At 46.0% G+C, this 22057-nt stretch overlaps 1 protein-coding gene across 1 annotated transcript; it reads left to right on the top strand.

Moving 5' to 3' along the window:
- The first annotated feature begins 392 nt into the window (after nt 1-392).
- Nucleotides 393-1473, top strand: LOC136469913 (fasciclin-like arabinogalactan protein 14). Its single transcript, XM_066467930.1, is given in 3 exon segments — nt 393-468; nt 570-953; nt 956-1473. Coding segments are annotated over 3 exon segments (978 nt in total).
- The last annotated feature ends 20584 nt before the right edge of the window (nt 1474-22057 follow it).

Raw genomic sequence — 22057 nt, 5'->3', positions numbered from 1 at the left:
TTTTTTTCTCCTGTTGCAACGCACATGCATATTTGTTAGTCCTCTATAAATTGGTGCAGGAAGATGCCAAGAACAGGCGGCGTTTGGATTCTAAAAATCTTGATAAAAAAAATCTAGTGTGTTTATTGGATTTGTGTCTATATATGTTAAAATCCAATAGAATCTAGCATATTTGAATAGCATTATAATATTCAGAGATTTTTTTTGTTCATATTTATAAAATCTTCTGAGAATCAAACGGATGCGAAGTCGAGCAAAGGGAGCAAACGTTTTTTTTGGAACTGGCAGGCAGAGATCTTAAGTCCAATAGCTCTGAGTGACATTACTCTGCGAAAATTTTGACCATTCATGCATCCCTACCGTTGAGCAGCTTTGAAGCTTGTCACCCAGACATGCAGATGAGGCGCCCCTGGTTTAGCGTCGTCGCCACTCTCCGGCGTGCATCCACGTACAAGTTTAGGACACCTGGCAAACACATCTATATTACTCTCTCTCTCTCTCTCTCTCTCTCTCTCTCTCTCTCTCTCTCTCTCTCTCTCTCTCTCTCTCCACAAACTCCGGTGAATCAGGCAGCAGCCATGGCGCTTCACGTTCGGCCACCATTCCCATTGTCCTCATCCTTGCCTACCTCTCGTCGCCGGCGGCCGCCTTCAACGTCACCAGGCTACTCGGAGAGTTCTCCGATTTCACAACGTTTAACAACCTCCTGTCCCAGACGAAGCTTGCGGAGGATATCAACCGCCGGCAGACCATCACCGTGCTCGCCGTGGACAACAGCGCCGCGGGTGGCATCTCCTCCCTCCCATCCGACGTCCAGCGGAAGGTGCTCTCCATGCACGTCGTCCACGACTACTACGACACCGCTAAGCTCGGGGCCATCAAGAACCACTCCGCCCTGCTGACCACTATGTTCCAGTCCTCCGGCCAGGCCACCGACCGCATGGGCTTCCTCAACTCACCAAGCGCTCCGACGGTGTCATGGTGTTCGGCTCCGCCCAGCCTGGAGCGCAGATGACCTCCCATATGGTGAAGTCCGTCGCTTCCCGCCCGTACAACATCTCAGTGCTCCAGGTCAGCGCCCCCATTGTACCGCCCGGCGTCGGCGGCTCCGCGAACAGCGGCAAGGCCATGGCGCCCGCGCCCGCAACCAAGGGAAAGAAGGGAGCTCCTCCGCCCAAATATGAGGAGGCCCCTGCTCCGGCACCGTCCGACGACGCCAGCACAGACGCGCCTGCCGATGCCCCTGGGCCGGCGGCGGACGGCCCAACGGCTGATGGCCCTGCAGCTGATGGCCCAACGGCTGATGGCCCTGCGGCAGATGGCCCCACGGCGGACGGCCCGGCAGCTGACACGCCGGCGCATAAGAAGAGTAGCAACGAGGCGGCGGCTGACGCGCCCGAGGGTTCAGCCGCCGGCAGGGTAGTGGCCGCTGCGGGTCTGGGAATCGTGGCGCTTCTGATGACGATCATTTGACTACGACTGCTAACGCTGGAAATTAGAATGGAGCTTTCGTGGTTCGGGATTGACGACAGTAAGCTGCACTCCTCCCTGTCACGATGCAAGGGCTTGTCCACCGACCCACAAAAGGACTTGAGGCTGGAGCATTTCGTGAATTTTTTTGTGGATTCCATGCAGACATATCGTGCTACTGGAGGTTGGAAGCACGTAGTTTCTATTTCTATTCTTTCTATTTTCGTGTTCACGTGATGGAGCTTACTGATGATGATTTGTGTAGTATACATATATAAATCGTGTGTACGAAGATAGTGTTAATCGGTTCAAATTGGGAAAAAGTTACAGAAGAATGACTTCGATCTTGTTACGATCGTTGTATAGAGCGGGCTATATGATACCGGAAATGCTCTATGCAACACATCCATCCAATCAGGACGCTCCTTCATGGGTCTGCATCCCAGTCCAATAAAACTTCCGCGTCCATCCCTCTTACGTTGACCCTGCTGCTTGCCCCTGCTCCACCGACCGTCCCACTCCTCCTGCTCCTGTTCCGCGTGCCGCTCCTGCCGCTGCTCCTGCTCCGCCGCCCAACCTGCTGCTCTACCTGTTCCGCGTGCCGCTCCTGCTGCTGCTCCCGCTCCGCCGCCCAACTTGCTGCTCTTGTTCCTATTCCGCGCGCCCGCCCCGCTACTCCTGACGCTTCTCTTGCTCCGCCGCCCACCCCGTCCGATGACGCTAACAGGCGCCGCCAGCGCAAGGAGAAGCGCTGGGCCTTGGCCCACAAGCCCTCTGGCCTCACCTCCTGCTACGGCTGTGGTGCGCTAGCGCCCCACTGAAGACGGAGGAGGAGGCCGCACCGGGATACGATGCATGTTGCAAATGTACAATTCAAAATGGTTCAGAAGTTTGAGAGGTATGTTGCAAGCGTTGTATATCGATGTTCTAAAAGTAGATCGGGATGCTGCACATGTTAGTAATGGCTTTACACGTATGTTTCAAGTGTATATCCCAAATGTTTCATCTGTTTTCAGGCGAATGTTGCAAGCGGTTTATCTGGATATTGTATATACATGCATGTTCGAAGCATATGTTTCAAATGTGTTCATGTGCTTCATACTAATGTTTGCAAGTGTTTCATCTGGATGTTGCGTATGTTTGCAATGATTTTTCAAATGTTTTTAGGTTTTTTCGCAAGTGTTTCAGATACTTGTTTCAAGTGTTTCATCTGTTTTTTTTGTATGTTGCTACTATTGCATCTAGATATTTTAAAAGTAGATCAGGTGTTACACATGGGATGCGTGTGGGAAGCGGCTGGCAGCGCAGACGACATTCGAGGGGCGGCGTGGCGATGTCCGAAGCGATGTGGGCCCGCTGCTGGTGCTCTCGCTCTCGCTCTCGAGCCCAACGCGCTAGGTGCTCGCTGGCTCCATGTGCGAGCAGCGTCCGAACGCTAGCGCCCGGATCGGACATCCAGGTGTTAGCAAGTTCGATATAATAGCTTCACACTAGTGCAGGACTGAGCACTAGTCCCGGTTGGGAAGCCCCCCTTTAGTCCTAGTTTTCCAACCGGGATTGCGAATCCGGGACTAAAGGCCCCCCCATTAGTCACTATTACTATTACCAACAGGGGCTAAATGGGACCCCAGACCTTGCCCCGGGGCTGACACATTTAGTCCCAGTTGGTGTTTCCAACCGGTACTAAAGGTTCCTTTGTTCCATTTCTTTCCTTTTCCTTTTATGGTTTCTTTTGAATTCAATTCTTTTTTGTTTCAATTAGCTTTTCATATACAAATTCTACGCTGCTAATATACATCCATATATACGTATAAGGTTTCGTTCGAGCATTATACATAAATACAACAACAACAACAACAAAGCCTTTAAGTCCCAAACAAGTTAGGATAGGCTAGAGTTCAGGCATGTGAATAGCTATTTTCCATGCACTCCTATCTAAGGCTAAGTCTTTGGGTATATTCCATCCTTTGAAGTCTCCTTTTATTGCCTCTACCCATGTCAACTTCGGTCTTCCTCTGCCTCTCTTCACGTTACTATCCTGGCTTAAGCTTTTCTTCAATTGGTGCTACCTCTAATCTGTCACGTATATCATCATTTCGATCTCGATCCCTTCTTGTATAACCGCAAATCCAACGTAACATACGCATTTCCTCGACACTTATCTATTGAACATGTTGTCTTTTTGTAGACCAATATTCTACACCATACAACATAGTAGGTCTAATCGTCGTCCTATAAAACTTGCCTTTTAGCTTTTGTGGTACCCTTTTATCACATAAGACACCAGATGCTTAGCGCCACTTCATCCACTCTGCTTTGATTCTATGGCTAACATCTTCATCAATATCCCCATCTCTCTATAGTATTGATCCTAAACATCAAAAGGTATCCTTCCTAGGCACTACTTGACCTTCCAAACTAATATCTTCCTCCTCTCGAGTAGTAGTGCCAAAGTCATATCTCATATACTCAGTTTTAGTTCTACTGAGTCTAAAACCTTTGGACTCCAAAGTCTCCCACCATAACTCCAGTTTCTAATTCACTTCTGTTTGGCTTTCATCAACTAGCACTACATCGTCCAGCGAAAAGCATACACCAAGGGATGTCCCCTTATATGTCCCTTGTGACCTCATCCATCATTGAGGCAAACAGATAAGGGCTCAAAGATGAACCCTTGATGTAGTCCTATCCTAATCGGGAAGTCATCCGTGTCTCCATCACTTGTTCGAACACTAGTCACAACATTGTTGTACATGTCCTTAATGAGCCCGACGTACTTCATTAGGACTTTATGTTTGTCCAAACATTCCTTGGTATTTTATCATAAGCCTTCTCCAAATCATTGAAAACATGTATAGGTCCTTCTTCTTCTCCCTATACCGCTCCATAACTTATCTTATTAAGAAAATAGCTTCCATGGTTGACCTTCTAGGCATGAAACCAAATTGGTTCATAGAGACCCGCGTTATTGCTCTCAAGCGATGCTCGATAACTCTCTCCCATAGCTTCATAGTATGGCTCATCAACTTAATTCCCTAGTAATTAGTACAACTTTGAATATCCCCTTTATTCTTGTAGATCAGTACCAATATACTTCTCCTCCACCCGTTAGGCATCTTGTTCGATCAAAAAATATGATTGAATAGCTTGGTTAGCCATACTATAGCTATGTCCCCAAGGCTTCTCCACACCTCGATTGGGATACCATCCGGTCCCATCGCCTTACCTCCTTTAATCCTTTTCAATGCCTCTCTGACCTCAGATTCTTAGATTCTCTACACAAAGCGCCTATTGGTGTCATCAAAAGAGTCATCCAACTGAAAGGTTGTGTCCATATTCTCACCATTGAACAATTTGTTAAAATACTCTTGCCATCGATGTCGGATCTCATCCTCCTTCACCAAGAGATGCTCCCTTTCATCCTTAATGCACTTAACTTGGTTGAAGTCCCTTGTTTTTCTCTCATGAACCCTAGCCATCCTATAAATGTCCTTCTCTCCTTCCTTCGTACTCAAATGTTGGTAAAGATCCTCATACGCTCTATCCTTTGCCACACTTATAGCTCGCTTGTAGTCTTCTTTGCCACCTTGTACTTCTCTATGTTATCCACACTCCTGTCATGGCACAAGCGTCTATAGCATTCTTTCTTCTCCTTAATAGCCCTTTGGACTTCCTCGTTCCACCATTAAGTGTCTTTAGCCTCACCTCCACTTCCTTTGGTTACTCCACACACCTCTGAGGCCACCTTCTGAATGTTGGTTGCCATCTTCTCCCACATGTTGTTTATGTCCTCTTCTTCCTTCCAAGAGCCCTCTTTGATAACCCTTTCCCTAAATATCTCTGACGTCTCCTCTTTTAGTTTCTACCACTTTGTTATTTCAATCTTAGCTTGTTTATCCCTATGGGCATACATCTGAAAACAAAAGTCTACCACCAAAAGCTTATGTTGAGAAACAACACACTCCCCTGGTATAACCTTGCAACCCAAGCATGCTCATTTTTCCTTCTTCTTGCGAGGACAAAGTTAATCTGGCTAGAGTGTTGTCCACTGCTGAAGGTCACTAGATGAGATTCTCGCTTTCTAAAGAAAGTGTTAGCTATCATCAGGTCAAAAGCTACCGCGAAGTCTAGAACTTTCTCCACCTCCTAATTCCTACTACCATACCCAAAACCTTCATGAACTGCCTCGAAACCTACGCTTGTAGTACCTACATGCCCATTAAGATCTCCTACAAAAAGCTTCTCACTACTAGGTACAGCTCTAATCAGGCCATCTAAGTCTTCCCAGAATTGTCTCTTAGCACTCTCGTCGAGGCCTACTTGGGGGGCCTACGCACTAATTATGTTCAAGACCATATCACCAACGACAAGCTTGACTAAGATAATCCTATCTCCTTGCCTTATCACTCCCACCACACCATTCTTGAGGCTCTTATCAATCAAACTCCTACTCCATTTATATTCATGACTATCCCTATGTACCAAAGCTTAAAACCTATATTGTCCACCTCCTTTGTCTTCTGACCCTTCCATTTAGTCTCTTGAACGCATAATATATTTACACGCCTCCTAGTCGTGGTATCAACTAATTCTTTTAACTTACCTATAAGTGACCCTACATTCCAACTACTTAAACTGGATTCAAGTTGGTTCGACTAGCTTTCTTACCCTACGCACCCATCGACTCAGATATGAAGACCCTTGCTCATTTTTCATTACACCCGGGCATCGATGTTGTGCGCCACTAAGGAAGCGATGACCTGATCCTTGCTCACTTGACACCATGCCCAGATCGCTGACATGGTGCATCACCATGGGGGTACCAACCCAGCCCTTGCCCATTTAACACCATACCTGGGTTTTGATATGGCGCGTTACTAAGAGGGTTACGCCCCGACTGGTTTTCTTTCGGGTTTCATCTTCATTAGAATGACTAGATTTAACGTTGGCTCGCCACGCCTATCACAACCTTTCTCCTTTGCCAGGGCTTGAGACCTACTATGTTGAGACAACACAGGTGGAGTTGAGCATTATACATAAATAACACACTAAAATGTATGAAACTATATATATACCAATATTTCAAGAGGTTGTACATGCAAGGAATATGTACATAATAAAGTAACAAAAAGCTAGTACTCATGTCCTTGGGATTTCATTCAATCCAAATCTCTAGCCATATGGCTACTAGGTAATATTTCTTTTCTGCCATAGTAGTAATCGCCATTGGGATCTATGACCTGATCCATAAGAATTCTTGACAATCCCTCTTGAATTGCTTTGATCTGGTCAGTTCGTAGGATCCTTGACTTCATCCATTCAACCATCAATTTGAATGAAAGGAAAATGTGGGGGTACAGCCTCCGGTATCCATAAGACAAGACATGGGCCACTGCCCCAAAGGTGGCCCAGCCCACAAGATCAAGGCGTGCATCGCAAAACTACATAAAGATATGATTTATTGTATAATACCAAATATGATATTTTCCTTGTAACCCTACCCCTCCAGAGTATATAAGGAGAGGCAGGGGTCCCCTAGATGATATATCGAATCTAATACACAATCAATACAAAATAACAACGTACATGATATAGGGTGTTACGTCAAGCTGACGGCTTAAACCTGTATAAATCTTGTGTCCTATGTCTCTGTTACCATCTGGTTCGTATCACACGCACCTCCACTGATCAATCTATCTTCGTGGGATCAATCTACCTTCATGGGATACCCCTCGGAGGACTGCCGATCAGATTTAGTCGACAAGTAGCGCGCTAGGTAGGGGGAGTGTGCACTGATCCCATGGCAAACTAGATGAGGATTTTCTTCGTCAAAACTCATGGTGGTGTTCTTCATCGACGACGTCCGACGGTGGCAATCTTCGGTGGCCTGCTGATGAAGCCAATGTCCCCAAGCTCTTTGCAGATCGAAACGTCCCCACATGTCTCATGGGTGGCCGAGTCATAGCGACGCAATCGCCACAACTACCGATCATAAAGACCGTGTAGGGCAGCTAGCAGCGGCCCAACGCCTGGCAAGATTGATGGGGTGTTTGGATCCAGCTACTAAAATTTAGGAGGTGTGTCGGGAGGATGTTGCATGGGGTGTTTGGATACTAATAAAAAACAAATTACATAATCCGTCAGTACTCCACGAGATGAATTTTTTAAGCCTAATTAATTCATCATTAGCACATGTTTACTATAGCAAAACATTGTCAAATCATGGGCTAATTAGGCTTAAAAGATTCGTTTTGCAATTTAGCCAGTAAACTATACAATTAGTTTTATAATTAGTCTATATTTAATACTCCATATATGTGTCCAAATATTCGATGAGACAACCAAACACCCCCTGAATCGGTGTTTCTGGCAGCAGGTGTTAGGCGCACTACCTGGGTGCCCTCAAAGGCATCTGGATTACTCATCATCAGCCACCGCGACAACGTTGTGTCGGCAGCTTCCCGGCGTGGCACAAGACTGGAATCATCGACAAACGCTACAGCTGCTATTACCTCCCCGACAGCATCTGCACTGCAAGCCCTAGGAATAATTTTTCTAGCCAGCATACATGCCCATGCCATCAACAGGCTCATCAGCAGCATCACGGATGGCACATGCATGCGTACGTTGGCCTCAAGCAGATAAAGGAAGACGCAAGCCATGCAAGCTATTAGGATGTGATTTGCATGTACACATCTACTGCTCGTGAACTGACTCCAACACGAAGTGAGCCGCCCAGACAGCTCTGCGTCCATCTACTTGAATATTACAGCTCGCCGATTACTCCACCACCATCCCTATGTAAGCTCTAAGTTTTACTGAAAGTCGCCACGGATGATCGGCTAGATGTTGCAGATGGCCAATCAATATGTCAGAGTAAAGAGGCTGACCAGCCGCATAAGGACGACGTCGCCCATATTACTTACTCCGACCACCTGCTGTATCGCAATGATGATCGCCGCGAAGAATGGTGCCGTGACAACCGTGACCGCTACCATGACGACAGTTTAGAAAGCTCGAGGGACGGACAATTTCGTACATGCCGACTAGATAACGCCATACGCCACCAACCAGATGTTCTATCTAAAGCTAAGTCATGCTTTAATGTTTTTCTAAATATTCCTCAACCTTCATATATCTCCATGATGTTTCTCCGAACTATTTTCTCCAAGTTTGTTCACCAAACGATTTTCTTTCATGTATACCATCTTAAAGATGACATACAACTAAGTCTAAGGCAAATCCTTGAACAGTCATGCTGACGCTCGGATGTCCCCAGAGATGGTCCTGTCTCTAGCTTCTCCCTACACATGCACGAGTGTCTGCCCTCTGCATTATGGGTGGTCGGCAGCAGGCTCCTTGGCGACGCTTTGTTCTTCCTACATACACACAGGCCCCGCGCTCCGCGTTATGGTTAACAGGCTAGCTAGGGCTAGAGACTCAGCTACACCCTAACTGGTCGGATGGTTTATATTAAATATAAATACATCTTCAGAATAACAATAAGTGTTCACACCAACTAATCGCCGAGCTGCAAACGCTATTTCGTCACCATTGCTGATTCTTCTCCGGAGTTCATATATTTTATTTTACATCATGTACTACCCGTTCTACATATTTGTATTACATGATCACCGTCCAGGTGGTCTGACTACCCGGTGCTCAGACTTCTCCACCGATCAACTAGTCAGACCGCTAGGTTTATGGACTTCATCGCCGATCAGTTAATCGAACTGTTCACCGGTTACTTCTACTCAATGCTCACTTCGCCTGCTGACCAGTTGGCCAGACTGTTCATCGCTCATGCTTCATCATCAGCTATACTAGGGGCTTACCAGCTAAGCTAGGGACTCCTCGGTGTTTGGAGAAATCAATATACTGCTCGGCGCTCACTCCTACTCGGCGCTCACTTCGTCGCCGACCAGTTAGCCAGGCTATTCGTTGCTCGCGCTTCATCGTCAGCAACGCTAGGGACTGTTCGGCGCTCGGAGTCTTCGTGCAAGCGTCACCAGCTAAGTCGGGGACTCCTCGGTACTCGAATTCTTTGTGCAAGCATCACCAGCTAAGCTGGGGACTCCTCGATGTTTGGATTCTTCTACTCAATACTCACTTCACCGTCAACCAGTTGGTTGGGCTACTCGGCGCTCGTTCTTCACCAACCAACTGATCGGATTGTTCATCGCTTTATCGTCAGCTACGCTAGGGGCTTACCAGCTAAGCTAGGGACTCCCTTAGTGGTCGGATCTTGCTATGTCTCATCGGTGTGCTATCAAGCTGGTCCATGCTGTTTAGATCTAGGGGCTGATCTTTGGCAGCAAGTCTGGGGTCTTGATACGCATGTCAAATGACGTTAGCAAGCTTTTAGATGTCTTTTCTTTGACCCTACTATAAGATTCATTCTTCATTTTCTAGTAGGCTCGGAGACTAAGTGGACACACTTCACCAGGTGGTGAATGTAGTGCTTATTTCTTTATTTATCCTCCTTATTGACAGAGTCTAAGTGGCTACACTTCTCCTAAACGAAAGAATTTTCAAATTTTATCTTGAGCCCCTTACATCCTTTTGGCAAGCCTTACTTAGCTAAGTCCGAGGTCTCCTAACCAGTTAAACTGGTTGGCATTGACTTTCACTGCCTTGGTCACTAGTTAAACTGGCCGTCTTTGATTTTTACCACCTAGGTCACTAGTTAAATTGGTTGGTTTCGACTTCCACTGCTTAGATCTACCAGTTAAACTGATCGGCTTCACGACAAACTACTCGGATTTGTTCAAGACACCATTGCTCAAAGGATACAAGGCGCTCAGGAGACTAGTTGTGGGGGTATGGCCCCGGTATTCATAAGACAAGACATGGGCCAGCGCCCCAAAGGTGGCCTAGCCCACAAGATCAAGGAGTGCATCGCAAGACTACATGAAGATGTGATTTATTGTATAATACCAAATATGATATTTTCCTTGTAACCCTACCCCTCCAGAGTATATAAGGAGAGGAAGGAGTCCCCTAGATGATATATTGAATCTGATACACTAATCAATACAAAATAATAGAGCACATGATTTAGGGTGTTACGTCAAGCTAACGGCCTGAACCTGTATAAATCTTATGTCTTGTGTCTCTGTTACCATCTGGTTCATATCACGTGCACCTCCACCGATCAATCTACCTTTGTGGGATCAATCTAAATTCGTGGGATATCCCTCGGAGGACTGTCGACCAGATTTCAGTCGACAGAAAAGTATGAATATATATGATTATATATATCAACACAATGGTAATAAACAAGTTGTGTAAAATTTTACCTACTGTGAGGGTCTCTTCACTTGTTTTCATCAAGTACTACATGAGGAACTCACAAACATAGTATCCACATAAGTTGTTCCTGTTTTCGTGCCTCTGATACCACTTTACGAGAAAAAGATTCATCATCAACCAATGAAGCATGATAATAATGAATTGAACAAAATAAAGATACAGTGACCTAGCTAGTACTTACTAGGTATTAGACTATATTCCAGAGGCACGATCCAATTACCATTATGGTCTTTCTTAGCAAACTTAGCCTAAGCACTGTCCAAGAAAATAAATAAATGAGTTATTCCCCGTGATATCAATAAAATGGCATAAGAGAGTACATAGTGTGCGAGACCGAAATTACCACCGGAGAATATCTATCACATCTTGGTAATCTTCTCAGGGTTTTCTCATTGAGTCAAAGATTGTTACACGACTACTAGGCATATCGATGACCAACAGTATCCAGTGAAAGCTGCATGTTTATACTAGGCATAACTAATTAACTAGAGTCAACATGGAGTAAGCAAAATAAAATATGCATAAGACATTAACACTCACTTGAAGTTGTAAGGGAAGAGTATCATTGTCTTGTCATGTTGGTTACTAAGAACCTCAATAGATTTTTCTCCACTTGATATCACCATCTATCATATGGAGTAACCGTGTCCTTGAATGTGCAATTCGGATCCATGAAACCAACATCAATCACCCCTTTTTTTTAGTTTTAGCATCTCATATCTGCATATATATAGTACAGAAGAATATATAGTGTGAGGATAACTATATATAGACAACAAACTAACATGCAAGTTACTTCAATTGTAGAAAGAATCACATACAGACACCAGCAGCTGAGGAGAGATTTGTCGAGAGCGTCCTGGTGTAATAGTTAGGTGTAATTCATTAAACTCAATCTCTACTATAATGGATCAATTAAAATTATACTAGGCCTTCCTAGAAAAACATCCCCTGCTGAGAGCCTCCAACCATTGTGCACCCTAGAAAAATGCACACAGAAATTCATCTCCATTAAAATCAAGGGCTAATAAAACACCTAAACTAAATTTAATGGCCACGATTCTAAGTGTGATGCCAGACTTCTCACCCCCGCGTCCTCCTCGCACTTCAACACACGTAGCCTCACCCAGCGCGCCCTCTGCCTCACGTCGCATGGCTTGTAATGCTCCTCACATGTGCAGAGTTTGAGAGCTGCAAACACAGAATAAGAAAAAAGCACACCATCGCTAGACTGAGCCTCACCCATGGACACGACGCTCATAGGCCATCCTCTCCCCATTCACGCTACCACCCATCTCCATCCTACTCTATGATCCCCGCACCTATCTGTGTAGTATTGACAAACCACTGAGACACCACGCATCCACGCCCTTCGGATCCCCACCTCCATGGCTTGATTCCCTGTAGAGACTGAGCATGAGCGATGTGGATGCACTAGGCAGCCTCCAATGGCGACAACCACGAGCAGGAGTTGAAGAATAGGTGGTGGACAACTTCCTCATCATGGGCCTCACCTCAACCGCCACCTTGTCGTCATCACCCCTCCGCCACCCTAGATTGCCAGAGGTAACCGTAACAAGCTACCAATCATAGAGCGGTAGAGAGTTTGATCAACCGTGTTACCTCCCGCATCTAGGTCGAGATGCCCATTAGTTGGCATTGGTGTCTTGATTGGCTTACATTCATCCATCTTGATTCTCTTGAGAAGATTATTTGTATATTTCTCTTGAGAAATGAAAATCTCTTCTCTCATTTGCTTGACTGGAAAACCAAGAAAGAATGTAAGCTCTCCAATCATTGACATCTTGAACTCCTTCGACATCAATTCACCAAACCTTTTGCAAGAATCTTCATTTGATGATCCAAAGATGATATCATCAACATACACTTGGCAAATGAAGATATGTCCATCAAGCTTCTGGGGTGAATAGTGTGTTATTGACCTTCCCAATGGTGAAGCCCTTCTCAATGAGGAAGTCCCAAAGGCGCTCATACTAAGCCCTTGGGGCTTGCTTATGCCCATATAATGCCTTGGACAACCTATAAACATGATTAGGATATCTAGGGTCTTCAAACCCAGGAGGTTGATCAACATAGACTAGTTCATTAATAAAGCCATTTAAAATGCACTTTTCACATCCATTTGATATAGTTTCATTTCATGATGTGATGCATATGCAAGGAGGATACGAATGGCTTCTAGTCTTGCAACCGGTACAAATGTCTCTCCAAAATCCAAACCTTCAACTTGAGAGAACCCCTTTGCAACTAGTCTTGCCTTGTTCCTCACAACAACGCCTTGATCATCTTGCTTGTTGTGGAACACCCACTTTGTTCTAATGACTCTTGCGCCTTGTTGTCGCTCTTCAAGAGTCCACACTTCATTGCAGGTGAAGTTGTTCAACTCTTCATGCATGGCATTTATCCAATCCGAATCTTGAAGAGCTTCTTCTACCTTAGTAGGCTCAAAGCAAGAGACAAAAGAGTGATGTTCAATAAATGAAACAAGCTTTTGAGATCAAGTCATTACTCCCTTTGATGGACTCCCTATGATGAGATCTTGTGGATGAGATTGGAGTAGAGGTGAATTTCTTCTATCAACCACTTGAGGGGAAGGTTGTGGAGCATCAACATCATGTGCTTGTGTCACCATTTGCTCATGGGAGACATGAGTGTCTTCATTTTCTACTCTTCCATCTTTATCACCATCTTGTGTCACATTTGATGAAGAAGGTGGATTGATCACTTGCACATCATCTTCATCATCATTAGGCTTGATGTCTCCAACTGGAATATTCTTCATGGCCTCCCTCAATGGTTCATCACCTACATCATCAATATTCTCATGTGCTCCTTGGGAGCCATTAGATTCATCAAATTCCACATCATATGTTTCTTCAACCAAGCCGGTGGCATGATTAAATACTCTATATGCTTTGGACTTTGATGAGTAACCTGACAAGAAAACTAATATCACAATGTCTTTGAAACTTCCCTAGGTGTTGCCACTTCTTGTAGATGTAGCATTTACAACCAAACACCCTAAAGGAGACATCCGGCTTCTTCCCATTGAGCAACTCATAAGGTGTCTTGCCAAGAAACTTTTGAAGGAATAGGCGGTTGGATGCATAGCATGCGGTGTTGATAGCTTCCGCCCATAGAGCTTTAGGAGTGTTGTACTCATCAAGCATTGTTCTTGCTAGTGTGATCAATGTTCGGTTCTTTCTCTCAACTACACCATTTTGTTGAGGAGTATATGTCACGGAGACCTCATGCTTGATCCCAACTTCATCACAATAGGCTTCAATGTTTGTGTTGTCAAATTCTTTCCCATTGTCGCTTCTAATCTTCTTGAGCTTCACTTCAAACTCATTTTGTGCTCTCTTGGCAAACTTCTTGAAGCATGATGCAACTTCAGATTTGTCATGAAGAAAGAATACCCATGTATATCTTGAATAGTCATCAACAATCACAAGACAATAAAGATTTCCTCCCAAACTCTTGTATGTTGTTGGTCCAAATAAGTCCATGTGAAGGAGTTCTAGCACTCTTGTGGTTGACATGAAAGCTTTTGTTGGATGAGTATTTACAACTTGCTTGCCGGCTTGAAATGCACTACAAAGCTTGTCCTTCTCAAACTTCACATCCTTCAACCCTCTCACCAAATCATTCTTCATTAGCTTCTTGAGTGAGCTCATCCCAACATGAGCAAGTCTTGTATGCCATAGCCACCCAAGTGTTGTTTTGGTGAATAGGCAAGTCTTCAAATTAGCATCTTCGGAGGTGAAGTCCACTAGATATAGGTTGTTCGTATCTAAATCTTTTGAATATCACTTGATTATCATCCTTCTTAGATACAACAACTTCCTTCTTAGTAAACAAGCATTGGAAGTCAAGATCACACAATTGTCCAATGGATAGCAAGTTGAAGCTCAATGAAGCAACATATAGCACATTTGAGATAGAATGATCATTTGATATTGCCACTTTGCCCAATCCTTTAACCTTGCCCTTTGAATTATCTCTAAATGTGATTCTTTCTTGTCCATCTACTTCTTCATCTAGTGAGGTGAACATATGAGGATCACCGGTCATATGTTATGTGCAACCACTATCAATAACCGAATGACTTCCACCGGTCTTGTAGTTCACCTACACACAAGAGATCAAGCTTTAGGAACCCAAACTTGTTGAGGGACCTTCACCTTCTCAACAAGTGACTTTGCTACCCAAATTTTCTTAGGCCTATTCTTGTTGGGAGATCCTAAGAACATGACTTTCATCTTCCCACTAGAATCCTTTCTAAGCATGTAATGAGCATTGAAAGCAAAAGGTCTAGCATGCTTGGGCAAGGGTTGTGGTGGTGGAGTTTGACACTCATGGGCAAAGTGGCCTTCTTGTCCACACTCAAAACATCTCTTTGGCTTTGGCTTTGACTTGTGTTGTTGTTGAGATTGAGCATTCTTCTCTTGGTTTGCTAAGTACCCAATGCCACTTCTATCCATCTTCATGACGGTGTTCATTAGTAGCTCACTTTGAAGATGCTTGCCTCTTGTGAACTTGCTCAATCCAATCTTGAGATGCTCTTTCTCCAACTTGAGCTTCTTGTTCTCTTCCTTGAGTGCATCGTTGTTTTTCTCTTCCTTGAGTTTCTTGTTCTCTTCTTTGAGCTTCTCATTCTCTAGAATCAAGTCACCATCATGATCAAGAGTTTCTAGCACTATAGTGTTGGTGGTTTTGAGCTCTTCAAGATCTTTCTTTAGCTTTTCATTGTCATTCTTGATCTTGACATACTCATCATAGTTATCGGTCTCAACCACTTGCTTGCCCTTGCTACTAGAACTTTGCTCAATGCTCTCAATGATCAAATCATCACATGATGTAGCTATATCAATCTTAACATCGTTAGTAGCATCGTGTGGCTCATTGGATAAATATTCTTGAGCAATGATAAGATTATTATGATTAATCTTGAGAGTTGTATATTCATCTTTTAACATATTATGGCTAGTGATGAGCTCATTATGTATCCTCTCAAGTTTATCATGTTTTTCTTTAAGCTCTTTCTTAGAAGATTTGAGCTCCTTGAGTTTGGATGATATAGCATCATTTGCTTCTCTAAGCTCAACACTAGCCTTTTTCGGCTATATCACATTTAGCTAAAAGAGAATCATTCTTAGCTTCTAGCTTGTCATTCTTAGCTCTAGTCTTTCTAATCATCCTAGTATATTTGTTTAGCAATTTGACAAGTTCATCATATGAAGGTGATTCAAATTCATCATCATCACTATCACTATCACAATCATCATTGTTAGCATGATCATCACTACTACTATCCACATCATTTGATACCTTTCAGTTCACCCTTGGCCATAAGGCATAGGTGTGTAGAGGATGATAGCGGTGGTGTCAGGTGAAGATGATGAAGAGTCAATCACAATGACGGCCACCTTCTCATTATCACTATCATCATCGGATGAGCAACTTGATGAATCAATGTTCAGTGAGCCAATCACCGACTGATGTATGCCTTCCCACCTTTCTTCTTCTTCTGGAATTCCTTCTTCTTGCCATCCTTCTTCTTGTATGGCTTATTTTTCTTCTTATCATCTTCTTCTTCATTACTTGAGTCATCTGTCTTGCCCTTGTACTTGTCTTTCTTGGGCTTTGTGCATTGGTGTGCTAGATGACCAAGTTCTCCACAATTGTAGCAATCCATCTCCGAGATTGGCTTCCTTCTAGAGCTAGTGAAGAACTTCTTTTTCTTGCCATCAAACTTGAAGCCACTCTTGTTAAGCTTCTTTAGCATCTTGGTGGTTCTTCTCACCATGAGAGCAAGACTTGCATCATCAATTTCATCATCACTTGAGCTCTCATACTCAAGCCTTGCTTTGCCCTTCTCTTGGCTAGCTTTGAATGCTAAGTCCTTATCTTTCTTCTTAGTAGAGGATGAACCATCTTGTGGTGTGATGTGCATGTACATCTCATGAGCATTGATCTTTCCCAAGATTTATGTCGGTGTAGTGGTGGAAAGATTGCCTTGATGAAGCACGGTCACAATATGCCCATATTTATCAATGGGATGACACTCAAGATCTTTCTTACAATCATTGGATGGTTACAACATTCAAGCATGAGTACATTTCATTAGCACTCTCTTTAGGAAGCATTTCAAATGAATTTAGCTTTTTCATGACAAGATGATAGTGTTCCTCATGCTCGCTCTTTGTTCCCTCATGGAGCGCACAAATATCCGACCATAGTGCATGGACGTCTTTATGGTTCCTCACCTGATTGAACACATCTTTGCAAAGTCCTCTAAAGATGGTGTTTCAAGCCTTTGCATTCCATTTCTCATAATTCACCTCATCGCCTTGTAGGTGTGTGGCATCCCAAGGTTTTGGGAAGCCTTGTGAGGTGGCTCTAAGTATTTCAACATCTAGAGCTTCTAAATACGCCTCCATGCGGATTTCCCAATAAGGAAAATCATCCCCCTCAAAGATAGGAGGAGGACCATCCCCGTGAGACATCTTTCTCTAGACGGTTAAGTCTAATTCGTGAGCACAAGGCTCTAATACCAATTGAAAGGATCAAGATGCCCAAGAGGGGGGGGGGGTGAATTGAGCTAATTCTAAATTTCTTTGCAACAATTAAGCACTATGGTTAGCCCAACTTCACCCCTTGGGCCTAGAAAGTGTTTCTAATGTTCTACCACACAAAAAGACTTGCAACCTAAGTTCCAATCCTACTCTAGCATGGCAATTCTAAGAATGTAAAGACAAGAATTGAATTGCTCAAAGTAAATGCTCAAAGTAAAGAGAGAAGGAGGAACGCAGCAATGTTTTGCCGAGGTATCAGAGAGTTGCCACTCCCCACTAGTCCTCGTTGGAGCACCTGTGCAACAGTGTAGCTCCCCCTTGATCCGCACAAGGATCAAGTGCTCTCTACGGGTTGATTCTTTGACACTCCATCGCGGTGAATCACCCCTGAACCGCTCACAACTTGAGTTGGGTCATCCACAAGCTCCGTCGAATGATCACCAAACTCCCAATCACCACCAGACCATCTAGGTGATGGCGATCACCAAGAGTAACAAGAACGGACTCTCACTTGACCACGACAAGCCTAATGAGAAGGGTGGATGCACACTTTGCTACTCTTGCTTTCACTAATGAGGTCTCACTCTTGGATTCTCAAATCTCAATCATCCTCACTAGGACCTTGCTCTTCTTGGCACTCTCAAGGGTGTTTCTCAGCTGTTGGAATGAGAAAAAGTGCCCCCTCACATGAATGGAGGAAGTATTTATACACCCGTGTTCAAAACGAACCGTTATGTGCCTCTACAGGGTGACCGGACGCTCCGGTCAGTTCACCCACCTCTGTGCAGTATAAGTTGTGACCGGACACTGGCCAGCGTCCGGTCAGCACTGACCAGACGCGTTCGGTCATGATTTTCCCTCTCTGGAACCTTACTGGAGTCGACCGGACGCTGGCACCCAGCGTCCGATCACTCACCTCTCAGCGTTCGGTCACACCGGACAAAATCACCTTGATCAAATGAACTGACTGAACTCTACGCCAGCATCTAGTCACACCGGAACCAGCATCCAGTCATTATTTGACCCTCCATTCACTTCCAACTCTCAATCATACGTGAATGAAGTTTGCTCCAATGGATCTAAGTGATTTTTAGGAGCTGCCTAGTGCTAGATTTAGCAAGTGTGCACCACACCTAACCCACTAGACTCACCTAGGTCAAGCTACCCATCCATACTCTCCTTAATAGCATGGCCAAAGGAAAACAAAGTCCTAAACTACTCTAAGTGTCTCTCCAACTCCAAATGACACTTAGAACTAGTTCATCCTTAACCTTGTCAGTCCATCCTTTGAAAACCAAAATGATTTCCATCGTAGGGGCATGACCACCATGATAGCCCAATCGATCTCCATTATCGTGACCTAACTTAATTGCCTCTGCAAAACATACATTAGTCACAAGTAATCATGTATTGTCATTAATCACCAAACCCCAACTAGGGGCCTAGATTCTTTTAGAGCCGAAGAAGCCTTGGTCATCGTCCAACTACTCTATTCTGACACATTGCGTGTTAGGCTATGTTGGCTTGGACCGGCCTCCCCTAGGTGGAGCTTCAGGAGTCTTCTAGGTGGTGAAGGAAGTCGGCTCTAGGGGCAAATGTGCAGGGCTTGGGAGCTACCCTGCCCCTAGAGGCCAAAGGAAGCTTGTATTCTTGTGTCATGCCCCATGTGTGACCCTGTCATAGGAGTGGCTAGCAAGGCCACTCCCAAAGCGCAGCATCTTGGAGCCCTCGAGCCTTGGTAAGCTTGGGGCTTGTCTTCTTGCGCTTGGGCCTCGGCTAGAGTCAGCAAGCTGGGCAGTAGCCAAGGCCCAAGCTTGAATGTGTCATCGATTGGGAGCCTTAGGCCTGGGAGAGCCCCTGAGCCCTGTGCGAGGGCTGCACCATCCCTAGGCTCGGTCAGGTTTCTTTGTTGGAGGGTGTGCGCGAGCGTACCCGATAGGTATAGCCCTCGAGCCCCCGGGCGATCCTAGAGGGGTCGGTGGGGTCCTTCAGTCGAGAACCATTGATCCCGAGGCTTAACATACCCATATGTTAGGATCTCGTTAGGAGCACCTGACCCCTTCGTGGCCTCACTTGTCTTGATTTGTGATGGCAACGGAGGGCTGAACTCGATCGTCTAGTGACCGAACTAGCCATGGTGGGGATGGTTCTTTCTGCTAGGAGTGTGTTGCCCTATTGGGGTCTTTTCCCTTGGTGTGATAGGGGCCTTGGCTATCAGGCCTAGGTTGTAGTGGTGCTGACACCTTCTCTGCTCCTATGTCACATAGGTCTGTGACCCGATCGAGGGTTTGGTGAACTTGTCTAAGAGTTACTGACTTTATACGGGGGCACCCTTCCTTTCGGTCGAGACCTGCCGTGGGTTAGGTGATCGAGAGCGTCTAGGGCTCTGGCTCGAGGCCACCTAATCACTCGGTGCACCACAGCCCTTCTAGGGGCTTTGATAGCCAGCCCTGATCCTCTCAGGATTACCTTCTAGGGCTGACCTTCTACAGCCATAGGTTAGGGCATGGGGAGCGTGCCAAGCTTGGGTGGGGGACCCTCATTGGGTCCATTGCTCAGTAGCTCCTAACCCAACTCTAGGGAGTTGGTTGGTTTTGGGGATGTGCTGCCCAAGTGCTCGTCGATCGGGGGGTCAAGTTGCTCCATATGGGGTGCCAGTGTAGCCCCTGAGGCCAGTTGTGGGGCCTCCTTGTTAGCGGGCATGGTGGCTTTTGGGCATGTCCCGTCTGCTGAATCTTTGTGCAGGCGGTTTGATGGCATTTGGGCCACGTGCCTGATGGAGGACTTAAGGCGTGGGCTCCCTGCGCCGTGCCACTTTGTCTAGGATATGGGACATCAGACCACATGGAGCAGATCTAGCGGAGGAGGAGCCATAGCACTTGATGCACATGGATCCGGGCCACCAATGGCGACTAGTAGGCCCAAGGGGATTCGGATCCCCTCAAGTCCTATGAGAGGGCATGCAGCGGAGTGGGCAACAGCCTTGGTGAAAAGTGGTGTGGGGAGTTGACTCATTGTCAATGCCCTCCTGACTCAGCTTTTACTATGCGACCACCATCATGCAACCAGCTCAGAGGCATGTTGCGGTGATTGAAGGGACGCCTAGCTTGTACCCCGAGGCCTCTTTATCCATCGATGGCTGATCAAAGGGCTCAGAACCTACCCTCAGCGCATCGACTGGGGCTATGAAGAGGGACCCTAGGGACACGACACCTTCTATCCCTCCTCTAGCTCCTCTTCTTCCTCTTAGATCCAACTTCTAGAGGCCATGGCAACGATGGATTGCGACACATCTCTCCGGGTGAGCCTAGCTTCCTCCATCGGGGGACCACTCCCATGAGGGTGGAAGGATCCTAGCAAAGGGAAGTTAATGGTGTGGTGTGGAGGGGGATGCAGAACCACTGGGTCCCCCCTCATGTGCTACCAGCACCAACACTTCCCCTAACGTCGAGGCTCTACGAGTCCCTATCTCGCTGTCGTCCTTCCCTGGAAGATGGGAGGATCCTAGCGACGTGGATCACCAGGGTCCTTCCATTTTATCAGCGGAAGAGCTAGTGGCCTAGGGACTCGCTGGGCCTATGCGTCGGCAAGCTCAGTTGGGGTCCGCTGGCTCCAACCGAAGGTCAGCACGTGTGGAGGTGTCTCCAACCTTAGTGCATCCCCAAGCATGGATGGGGCGAGAGCTCAGCTCAGCCTTCACTGTGCCTGTCTATGTGCCGTAGAAGCTCAGTCGGGAGTCCTTACCGAGCATCCGTGGCTTTCGCCATTGGGGCGGTGGTGCTTGTAGCAGTTTTTACCACTATATATTGGAATTGGGTCATTCCCAATTAATGAAATGAAATTACTTTCATTTGTAATCTCACTGCTCGTGAGTCATGCTCAGAGATTTAGGTCCCTCATTGGGATGGGTTGTTACAATGATGGCCTCGGTGGCCAAGATTGCTGCGCCCGTGCTGCTAACGGGTAACGTGAGAACCCCGGGTTTATGGTCATTTTGTGCCCCGGTCATGTCCCCTAGAGGGTAGATCCTTGGCTTCTTGATCGAGCCACTCGTATAGTTCCCAAGCCTGTTTGTCGGTGCTTGGGGGCTCACTGCCTCCCTCGGTGGGTAAACATTAGTGTCTCTAGATCGATACTTGGACATCACGCGATGGTCGGCTAGCTTTGCTTCTAAGCGTCCAACTAAGGCCTCTGGTGTCTGACCATCAGTGTCCCTCGCACATTAGGTGCCTTGGGTGGCCTTGAAGCCACTTGGGCCGGCCTTAGAACCCTTAGTGATGCCCCTTCTGAGGGGTCCTATGTCGACGTGTGGCTAGGTGGCACAATCCGATGAAGGATCAGGAGATAGAGACAACTACAAACCCTTTGCCCATTCCTCCTGCTCCATTCATCCGGTCCTTGCCTCACTTGGGGGCCCTATGTAGCAATCCACCTTCATAGAGGGTAATAGGTGGTTAGCTTAGTCAATCCTTTGACGTAGCCAAGCTATTGCTAGAGTCGCTCGGGTTTAAGGAGACAACAATGAAGTCAAGTGAAAGAAGAAAGGTCAGGAGGATGGGACTTATCTTGGCTTTTGTTGTTGGAGAGGTGGGCCAGCGAAGGAGGTCGACAGGCGAGTACTGGCTTAGGAGACTGTGCTTCTGGGAGAATGGCTCGGTGATGGCCTTTCCTATTGA

This window comes from Miscanthus floridulus, chromosome 8, assembly GCF_019320115.1.
Source record: "Miscanthus floridulus cultivar M001 chromosome 8, ASM1932011v1, whole genome shotgun sequence".
Taxonomy (NCBI): Eukaryota; Viridiplantae; Streptophyta; class Magnoliopsida; order Poales; family Poaceae; genus Miscanthus; species Miscanthus floridulus.
This window is presented reverse-complemented; position numbering and strand designations above follow the sequence as displayed.